We start from the raw sequence: 10,868 nt of genomic DNA, 5'->3' as shown, positions 1-10,868 counted from the left end.
AGGAAGCCCCAGCTGTAGGGCATATCAACACTGCAGATGTAAACCATTTACAGCTTCCTCACTAGGAATATTGTGAACTGCAGTTCTGTCAGGAATTTCCACTACAGCTGTCTTTATGCCCACAGAAAACTATAATTCCCAAGGTTCCTTGGTGGGAGCCATAGAATATCCAATATTTTCAAAAAATGTAATATTTCGTCAAGCTCATCTGAAACTGGTTTATGCCTGCAGGGTAGACATGTTATAGAACTGATGCAACAAGAATTTGTCAACATCACTCATTTAAAGCAACAGATAGCATGAACAACTAGGAAAAAAAACACTACTATACTTTACTAAAATTGGAGGTTTGGAATATTTTCTTTTCTGTTAGAAAATAGTGCCTTTTCCCTTTGCTGGCAACATGCTGACCCACATCTCAGCAGGAAACTTGCCTGGTAAGCAAGCTAGAGCTATCTTAGTGGCAGCAATGCCAACTGCAACATTTTTTTAGGCACAGATGTTTTACTTCAGACCAGTTTTTCTACATGAACTCTTCTTTTAATTTATTTCATTCAGATTCACATGTTAATTAAAAATAAACCTTCGAACCATAAGTCTTGCTCACACCATTTCTAGATTACATTTTGTGCCCCATTTCATTTTTTCTTCACTTGTCAAACATCTTTTAAAAAAAGATTTCTTGCAATGGGTTGCTTAAAAATAAGGTTTCAGTTACTCCTTGTCTTTAAAGTGCATTGCCTAACCCTCAAGTTTGTGCTTCTTAGAACACCCCAAAAATTGTTTGATTTCCGTGTCAGAAGTACTGGATACATTGCAGATATTTTCGAAAGAGATTTTTTGAAAGAGAATCTCTGACTTTATGATGAGCATCTTAACGTGGCATATTTGAATGCAGTGGCGGTAAGTCCTTAAATTAAGGCTTTCCTTCAGAGTGACATTTGGTCATTTGAGTGAGACAGACATTAAAAAACAACTTTTGAACACTGATTAAATGATAAAGTGAACAAAGACTTACAGTGATTTAAAAAGAGGCATGAAATGAAGCAAATTAAATGATTAAATGTCGTTCCTATTATAATCCAGTCCTAACAATTTTTCTCAGTTCTTTTGTGAGTCAGCAGCTGAACAGCCCTACAATCAGTGTTCCAGAACTGACAGATTGTAACATTTGATTTGCAAGGCAAGTAGGGAATAACCCCGTATGCCCACAGCCTTCAGGCCTTATTTATATAACTGCGGAAAAGCCTAAAGAAAGCCACATTAAAAAATATACTTTTCCCCCACTGCTGTTCAAAGAGCCCAAGAGTGACATGAATATTATTCATACTTAAAAACACCACCAATGTCAATAGTGACTAGAGAAGCTACCTCGGCACAAAATTCTTTTCTACGGAATGGGATAGGAGAAATTTCATCAAAAGCAATCTACGGAAGCTGAACAACAACCAAAAAAGCTGCATGTAAAAAATACCTCTAAACACATAAATTGCCTTCACAATTTAGATTTGAGGGGGTACCTGAACACAAGGGTTTGCAAAACTTCAAGTGAATCTCTTTCTTTTTAAATTGTCCTGCAGTGTTGGAAATTCAAGCAGCGTAATGTTAGCACCTGAGAAGCAAGAAGTGGAATTAACTGGATCTATTCAACTGAAAGCAGTGAAACAAAGAAGAAATGATCAACATTAGCATTGGTTATGAGTATTTTGGTACCTACTGTCCCTTTGCAATCATGGGAGGGCCAAAGGAAACCAGACCTTGCCACTGATAGAGTGAGTTAGTCTGTCTCTGTGGAGCTAAATGTATATATATAGAGAGGTCTCTGTTGAAGTAATAGATATACAAAACATTTTCAGCTGCCAATTTTAGCCTAAATAAGAAAACTAGCAGTTAACCACAAACATCAATTCACTGGACTGGACAGCGGACACCAATCCAGCTGATATATCACACAGCTCCTTTGCCTTTGGTGCACCTGAAACTCAAAAAATATGCAAGAAGGTCCCACCTCTATTGATTTCAGCTGAGCTAAGTCCCTCTGTACCATCTGGGTTTCTGCATTATTTACAGCCATGACAAACATCAGCTCTTCCTAAGTTACCATTTGGCATCATCTACGCTCCCAGAGGGAAACAGGAGAGAAATACATATCTCAGGCACAGATCAAAAGACACAGACAACTGAAACACTGGGTGCAACAGCAGCATTACCACATCAGCCAGGCTGATTGAAAGGAATGTATTACTGGGTCCGGTTTTTATCCAGCATAAATATAAAAAATCGATCCCAAAATTATCCACTTCTCCCTCACCCTAGTGGCTCACAGTTAGTCCATGACACACCTTGGGGATAGCACTGTGTTCCCACAAACATGTTCCTTACAGAGGCTAAGTGCATAAATACAGCTTGTCCCTTTGATAAAATCTGAATATAAGATGCACACCTTTCCCTTTTCCCCCTCTTTGATAACTGAAGAGTTCATTTACGTCCAGTTCGTTTTTGTGGGGAAAGGATCGTTAGAACTATCTAAAAACAAAAATTTTGATTTCAGCAATTATCTGCCTTTTCATTTGACAAAACCATCTCCCTTTTTAGGGGGACTATCCCCTTGTCTTCCCCAGAGGTGCGATACCCAAATGGAGGGAAACATCAAGTTCTCTTGCCCTTTCTGGGCTTGCTGGCAATTCAGAAGACATGGGTGGCTCACTTTCCCCTTTCCAAGAGAAGCACCAGGCCTGCAAGGCCAGTTTGTGCTAACCAGTGTCTTTGAGACTGCTAATTAAAAAGGATATGCATAATTAGATATCCTCCCTAAGGTAATGGTGGGGGCCATATTGGTTGGAGGAAAAACAACTTCATTTGGAGACAATATTCATTCCCTCTGTTACTGCTTTAAACCTTTGTGCTGTTGCTCTGACACCATGATGACAAAGAATACTATGATGAATTCCAATTGGATGGGAAGAGGTGTGAGGGGTTAATCCTGGCGCCTTGGGAGCATGTCTAGGATGAATTCAGCAATGCCGATGAAATAGACCACTTGCGCAATACCAAACAATGGAGCGATGACCAGAGCTCTGCAATATGCCCCCTTCAAGAAGGCCATGGGACCTTCATTCTGCCAGATTTTCCTAAAGGATGACACAAAAAGAGCAGATGAAACTATGTGTGTTCCTTACATCATATCTCCCCCTTCACCTTACTTAGCCAATTGGAATTTCCATTACCTGCATCATGCTCCTTCTATTATGTTTTACTGCATGGATGGGTGGAACACCACTCACAAGCAACATGTAGCCCGTTAGGGTCTAAAGTTGTTCTCAATTTTCTGCCTGTTTGGTGCCCCTCCCTGCTTTGAAAATTTTCCCTGTATCTTTCCTGTCTCCTGAGCCAACTCCCCTGCAACACCTCAGCACAGACTTCTCTGAGAGGGCTCACCTCTCTGTTTGGAAGTTCTGCAGCCCATTGAAGCTCAGCCTCTCACTGTTTTTATTCATCACTGGAGATTATGTCTGCGTGCACACACATTTTCTCCACAGCTGACACAGCTAATGTGCTCACAATTCCTCCTTGTGTAGTACCTGCTAGCTTCAGGGACATATGCACATTAACAGCCTCTGATTTCGAAGTGAGCTGAGTAGCCACAAGAGAGTCCAGAGGGAAAGAAGCACATAGTGAAGCCAATCCAGAGCCATTAAGCACCTCTGTGGCTGGGCTGGGATTTGAATAGCCTTCACATTCAAAAGTATTTACAAAATAATAACGTTCCCCTGATCTTTAAAGCAAAGCAAGCCAATCTCCCCTCCTGCTCTTCTTTAAGCATTTTCCTCTTTCATACATCCATTTCCTGATTTTTGCTACTGTGTGGCAGAGTGAATACCAGCACAGTATGCATGTTTACTCAGAAGTAGGTCGCACTGTATACAGTGGAGCCCTAAGGCTCCATTTTGCTCCCCCAGCTGGGAATGGCTCTGAAGGGAGGGGCCGCTTGCCCGCCCCACTGAGCCTCCCCGCCAGGCTAGCTGCTCTGCCCCCCTCCAGCCACGCCACTGCAGTGGAGCTTTCTCTCAGGTAAATGTGTACAGGGAGCACTGATGAACACTGGGACACTGAAGTAACTAGGCCTTTGTGTAGTTTTGTGTTTCACTGGCATATTGTGAATTTTATATAATGATGCTGTATTTTGCCATTTGATTCAATAAAGGATGTCAGAATCTGATCTCAATTCAGTAAGGCCCCTACAATTGAATTTTAAGCAGCTTTAAATAGTTCTAGCAGAAAATCAACTAAACATTCATATATAAGCAAACACTCTACCCTTAACACCCTCATTTAGTTCAGCGCTACTCAGTGGTCCATGGACCAGCAATGGTCCACAAGCCATCGGCTGCCAGTCCACAGCATAGCTCCTGTGGCTTCTGGTTTTTAGGCATCTCCTGGGGCTTGCTGTGGGACTTGAACATGCACCAGGCCTCACAAGAGGCTATCAGACAAAAGGAAAAGGAAAGATGAGGAAAGATGACAGATGAGGTAAGAACTGATGTGTTGCATGCCTCTGTGTATGCAGAGCTGACTCATGACACACTAGAAAAACAAATTGCTGGTTCACCATGGCAGATACTTTTGAGAAGCATTGATTTAGTTATCAGTCTTCTATAATTATTCATGAATGACATCCTGGGGATCAGGATCGTCACCATGTGGTGGGGAGCCCAGTCTTGTGTTGGGTTCTCCATGGCATGCATCAAAGCTTTCTGAATATGCACATTACACACACACACCCCACACACACACACACAGGAGGAGAGGCAGTCCAAAAAGCTGATGGAAGGGTTCACCTAACCCTCCTATTGCTGCTCTTGGCAGGGAATAATGGTAAAAGGGAAGACTTTCTCTGTTCTTCTCTACCCTTAGCAGAACATTCTCTACTCTTAGCAATGCTGAGGGGTAATGTGCACATACCTCTCAGAGGGATCCAATAACAAGAGGAGTGGTTGGATTTCTGCTCCCCTCAGAGGTGCTGAGAGAAGCAAGAACCATCCTTTGCTCCTCCTTTCCTCCTTTCACCATCCTTTGCTGCCAAGAACAGTGAAAGAGGGGGTGGATGGGCTCTCTCGTCCTGCAGTGTCACAGTGGGAAAAAGAGTGTCCATCTGCTCCCCCATGAGAGACTGCAACAAAAAGACCACTTGGCAGAGTGAGTGTTGTGATCACCTCCTCCTGTCCTTTGCACCTGCGCATGAGCTTTCTAGGAGCCCCTCCACATCACAGGTAACTCTGAGAAAGCCCTTTTATAGATGCAAAGGACAGAAAGTGGCAGCAACATAGCAAGGTGTTCAGTTGAGCACGTTGCTCCGCTCCTCCTCCACATAAAAGTGGGTACTGTGGGGGCTTCAGGAATCCACTGGGTAGATCCTAAGGAGCTAGTGGGTCCTCAGCCAGTGCCCAACCTGGTCAATCTCTGATGACAGTCACGCTTGGGACAGGTGCCCAAATTTCACCTGTTAGTGACCACCAAATAGGTCATTTACCTGGCACAGTCTATTATTCCTGAGTAGGTGTCCTCATTGACTCCCCTCTGCAAGGATTGTAGTCTTGTCTTGATTACTGAGGAAAGAAAATAGCAGAGTCTGATACAAACCAAAACAGGGATTGTATGTGATGAATTTCTCTGGAGTTTTCTTTTGCTGTTTTGCTTTCCAACATAGTAGGATTACATCACTGTTGAGCTAGAAAGGATTTTATGACCACTCTTGACAACTGGGCCCTCATGAACAGATTAGACTGAATCATTTAGATGTGCCTCTTCTACGGTTTTCATTTGCTTGTCCGCAGGATTATGACTTACAGTATTTTCAAAGCGCCCAACATTTTTCTATTTGCTATATAAAACTTAAAGTCCTCACGTGCCAGTTTACAATTTAATAAACAGGATCCAAAATGGGATGCAGAGAGAAGAGGAAAGCAAACCAATTGATGTACCAAATCTTAGGTAAAGTTACTGAATGTTATAATGATCAGGGGGAATGGCTTGTGAGACACATGGCAGTTGGTTGTAGTTGGTTGGGATTTGATGACTCATCTCTCTCTGATACAGCGAGTTGGAATGGAGCCAATTCTGGGAAAGAAGAACACCCCACACTAATTGGAACCATGTGGGGAGCACTTTAGTCCTTTGGTCCTTCAGCGAGAACACTCACTTCTTTGGTTCCTCATTCCCCACACTGCTGCAATTCATAGCATAAGATGTCCTCCTCTCATACAATATTTCATAGTTAAGTCCAACACAAAAATATCAGGACGAGTTCTTCCCACTTATTCCTTTTGCCAGGTGATCTGATGAAGCTCCCCACATTTCACAAGCAGTACCTAACTGATGCACTTACCATCACAAGGATTAACTGCTACTGCTGCTGTGCTGCCTGCTAGGCATCCTGAGAGGAAAGACACATAGAAGGGAGCCTTGACATCAGGGGTCTTCTGTCCCAGTTTGTTTAAGTTTGCAAACAACGGGAAATAAACAATGGAAAATGGGACATCCCTGCGTAAGGAGAAGCAAGATTGCAAGGAGTAAGGAAAAAGCTTTTTACTTTAGACTTCTAAATAGCAGGCACTGGCTAGGCTGCCTCTTGCCACTTGTAAGGGACAAGTGTAACTTGCAAGGGACACATACACACACACTATAACCCAGACTACAGGTGCTCCATTTGGATTTTCAAACCACCCCCTCCAAAGGGCCCAGAGGACAACCCTACCTTAGTAATGTAGCCCCGAGTCCCTTATAGAGTCCTGCAATGCCTTTGTTCCGAAGCAACTCCCTTGTGATTTGCATTGCTGTTGTCCGTGTCTCCACAACAGATTCCGCTGCCCCAGCACTGGTGGAAGGGTTTAACTGAGCCTGCGCTGCCATTAGTTTCTTCTGAGCCGCTAGAGAGAAACCAAGGGAGTACCATCACTTACAATCATCCACACTACACAGATGCTATGGTATGAATGCAACACAACACATATGGGCAAGGACATCAAAACAAACAACATTTCTCATTTCTGACATCTAAGTAAATAGGATGGTGACAAAAACAAGAAACAGAGCAGTGCTTAACCCCAGCTCTCCTTCAGCTTCTGCCTTCTCATTCAGCCTCATTAGGCCTCTGGCACCAGATGCTGATGTACACTTGAATGCCAGAAATAGCCATTTTGGATTTATTTTCTCCCCAACCATCATACATATGACTTTCTTCCATTTGTACCCAGGTTCTTTCCTACAATTAGTGGCAAAGAAACAAACAAAAAAGGGGGCAACACCACCACCAGTAGAATTTACATTGCTTCGAGTCACAAGCCAACAGCTGAAGACTTAGACACTAGGCTAAAGTACCCCAACTGTAGTTGTATCAAAAACCTGTTAAACATGTTCTGACAATGTATAAAGTTCTATTATTCTTTTTAAAGTGACATAGGTACCCTAAAACATGCCCTAGATCTAAACAGTCTGTTTCCTTCTCTCCCCAAAACTAATCTCAGTGCACTTCTTCTGTTTTACCAGAAGATGGAGTCCCTACAACCTTCTCTAGGCTGACACACTTGACAATTAGTGCACATAGTCTCTAATGCAATCAAGACACTAAATCCAAGTTCAGTACTGAAGTGAGAACTGTTATGGAGCTTTCTAATTTAACTGACTTGCAACAGATGATTTGAATTACAATTGGAAACAGAGACACATCGAGGGGGGGGCAGAGGTGGCCATAGTTTTGCAAACTAAAGCCCAAGGAGATATTGTCATCCCAGTGATGAGTTAGCACTTATTTACAATAGTCCTGCCTGAGCGGATATCCATTCTGGAGCTTCAGGAAATGAACAGCATTGCTCAGCAGACTCAGCAGCAGTCCCTTCCCACCCAACTTTGCTATGCAAGGCAGTTATATGCCCCTGCAGCTAGAAAAAAAAAAGGAGACTTCGAAACAGATAGGTAAAAGTTGCATGGGGCAAAAAGGTTATTTGTGACGTGAAGGACTCTGGCATGCTGCCAGGCATAGTGAGGGGGCAGGTTGGAGAGAGAAGGGGAAGAGAAAGAAGAGCATCGCAGAACAGTGCAAGGGGCAACAGATCCGCCTCCCTCTTGCATAAGTGATTCCGTTTCAATAATTCATAAGCTGATCTCAGCTATTCATTTACCTCATTCCTCTCCCCTACAGACACCTAGAAATGCCATTTCATTTGGATAAATTTTGCACACTCCCTCCAGAGAACAGAAAGAGGAAAAAAAAAAAAAACCTTCCATCACATCACAAGGTGGAGGCCTTAACTGCTGATACAACTAATCAGAGAAACACAGAGGGAAATTGCTGTCTTTGCTTCAAGGCCCTCTGAAACAGTTCAGTCTCCTTCATTCGTTTCCCTTCTACCACTGCTTCATTTTGGGTTTTTGTCTCTGGTGATGCCCTCAATATTCTTGTTGCTGATTGAACACTAAGAAGACAGAAGAGAGAAAGGTGAGATACCAATTCGGCCTGCATCCTGCAGCTGAATTTTGAGCATCTCCATAGGAGTGGTGACAATCACCTGGCAGGTCCCTGCCCCGCAGCCAGCAAGCATTTCTTTCAGCAGAGTTAGCTTCTTCCTGGCAAAAGATGGGAGAGAGACACAGACACATTAAAGGAATCAGGTTGATGGCCCAGCTGGCAAAGCAACAATCAGGTTTTGTTCTCTCAGAGAGAGGCCATCTCCAACACTCACAGATCACCAGAGAGACACCCTGGAGGAGAGGATGCCAGTTGTTGAACAGGTCTGAACATGATGCAATTGGGTATGAATGCAAAGCAGTAAGTCTTGGAGATGAGCTACTGGCTTAAACTAATCAAAGGCAGAAGCTTCTGAGAAATATAGAAGGTACTGGATATCCATAGGTGCAGTGCTGAATATTAAATTACCATGGGCCAAATGTTAACGAGGTGAGCCTTGGTTGGGAGGGAAACCCTCCCTAGAAGTTGCATGAGAATGCAACTACTGCATGAGAAACCCTACTGCATGAGAATGCAGTAACTCTGCTCCAGTACCCTCCAGTGAGTATCTATGTTCCTTCTTTGCTGTGCTCCAATGAAACTACAAAAAATATCTAAATAACTGTATTTCCCCAATAGCAGGTTCAGAAAAAGTACTCATACAGAAAAACAACACTGAGAAAACGTTGTCCAGAAGCTCCCTGAAAGATAAAACTTCTAACTACTGCATTATCCTCAAGCACTGCAGCAATTTAATCAGCAAGCTATTCTCCTTTTAGAGTCCACTTTGCAGTGGGAGGAGGCAGCAGGTTATCCTTGCATCACCTTGTCACATAGTACAATGACAGAAGTATCAATAAGAAGTGGGGTAGGTAAGTTTGATTTAAATCTATGCCTGAATGCAAAAGATGGTTTTAGCACAAGCTGGTCTACCTCTGTCACAAATGTCAATTGCTGTAGTTTTTCAGAAGATTATAACAACCAAGATCCAGGTCTACAGAGCTTGCGTCCTGAGTACACTTCTGTACTGCAGCGAGTCATGGACTCTTCGCTCACAACAGGAGAGGAAACTGAGCGCTTTCCACATGCGCTGCCTCCGACGCATCCTCGGCATCACCTGGCAGGACAAAGTTCCAAACAACACAGTCCTGGAACGTGCTGGAATCCCTAGCATGTATTCACTGCTGAAACAGAGACGCCTGCGTTGGCTTGGTCATGTCGTGAGAATGGATGATGGCCGGATCCCAAAGGATCTCCTCTATGGAGAACTCGTGCAAGGAAAGCGCCCTACAGGTAGACCACAGCTGCGATACAAGGACATCTGCAAGAGGGATCTGAAGGCCTTAGGGATGGACCTCAACAAGTGGGAAACCCTGGCCTCTGAGCGGCCCGCTTGGAGGCAGGCTGTGCAGCATGGCCTTTCCCAGTTTGAAGAGACACTTTGCCAACAGTCTGAGGCTAAGAGGCAAAGAAGGAAGGCCCATAGCCAGGGAGACAGACCAGGGACAGACTGCACTTGCTCCCGGTGCGGAAGGGATTGTCACTCCCGGATTGGCCTTTTCAGCCACACTAGACGCTGTGCCAGAACCACCTTTCAGAGCGCGATACCATAGTCTTTCGAGACTGAAGGTTGCCAATACAATAACAACCAAGGATCTGGGTCACTGGATAACAACTTGTGCCAACAACCAGAGCTATAAATGAGGTGATGTAAAGGCATCACAAAGTAACCTCTTCAAGTCTAAACACAACACATCTGAATTTAAAATCAGCGACTGGTCAACACCTTCAACCCTATGGGAAGTCAGACAGCATCTAGACAACAGGGTGAAGCTCATGAGAGGAACAGCCATCTAAAATTTCCTCAAGTATTTTGTTCACTTTCCTAAAGAAATGGAAGAATTATTTCAGGGAAGAGGTCTGCATGACTGCTGTTCCAATTTCTCTGTCTCTCATCTGAAGGGATTTTAGATGTAAACCCCCAGAGAAAATCACATCATTAAATACAGATTTCTCCTTCGAGAATAAAAGAAATAATTTTCACCATGCCAAAGTCACCATGGTATGGAGTGGAATCAGAGTTAGTGACATGCTTCTCAAACCATCCATTACTGCAGTTGGCTAACGGTATGTTGAATGGAATTTGTGAAGAAACTTGGCTCTCTGAGCACTTCCATCTGTGCGTGTGTGCGGGCATGTATATAAATCCCCCCTTCAAAAGCTCTTAAACCTCATAAGCTGGGAAGGCCAATGACTCATCTGAGGCCCTGAATGATCTCCGGAATAGAGTAGTCCAGGACTGTGCTCAGTTTGCTCCTGAGACTCAAAATGTCTCCATCCCACAAACTCAAAGTGACTCCTTGGT

At 43.6% G+C, this 10,868-nt stretch overlaps 1 protein-coding gene across 1 annotated transcript in view; it reads right to left on the bottom strand.

The window, feature by feature from the left end:
- Positions 1–518: 518 nt before the first annotated feature.
- The window catches only part of SLC25A22 (solute carrier family 25 member 22), an 85,212-nt gene continuing 74,862 nt past the window's right edge, over positions 519–10,868 (bottom strand). Inside the window, exons 6-10 of the mRNA XM_066610466.1 lie at positions 8,504–8,622; positions 6,755–6,926; positions 6,386–6,540; positions 5,531–5,606; positions 519–3,131 (exon numbers count right to left, since the gene is read on the bottom strand). Coding sequence (XP_066466563.1) covers positions 2,978–3,131; positions 5,531–5,606; positions 6,386–6,540; positions 6,755–6,926; positions 8,504–8,622 — 676 coding nt within the window. The 3' untranslated portion in view covers positions 519–2,977. The remainder of the gene's footprint in view (positions 3,132–5,530; positions 5,607–6,385; positions 6,541–6,754; positions 6,927–8,503; positions 8,623–10,868) is intronic.

Source organism: Tiliqua scincoides, chromosome 1 (assembly GCF_035046505.1).
Source record: "Tiliqua scincoides isolate rTilSci1 chromosome 1, rTilSci1.hap2, whole genome shotgun sequence".
Taxonomy (NCBI): domain Eukaryota; kingdom Metazoa; phylum Chordata; class Lepidosauria; order Squamata; family Scincidae; genus Tiliqua; species Tiliqua scincoides.
This window is presented reverse-complemented; position numbering and strand designations above follow the sequence as displayed.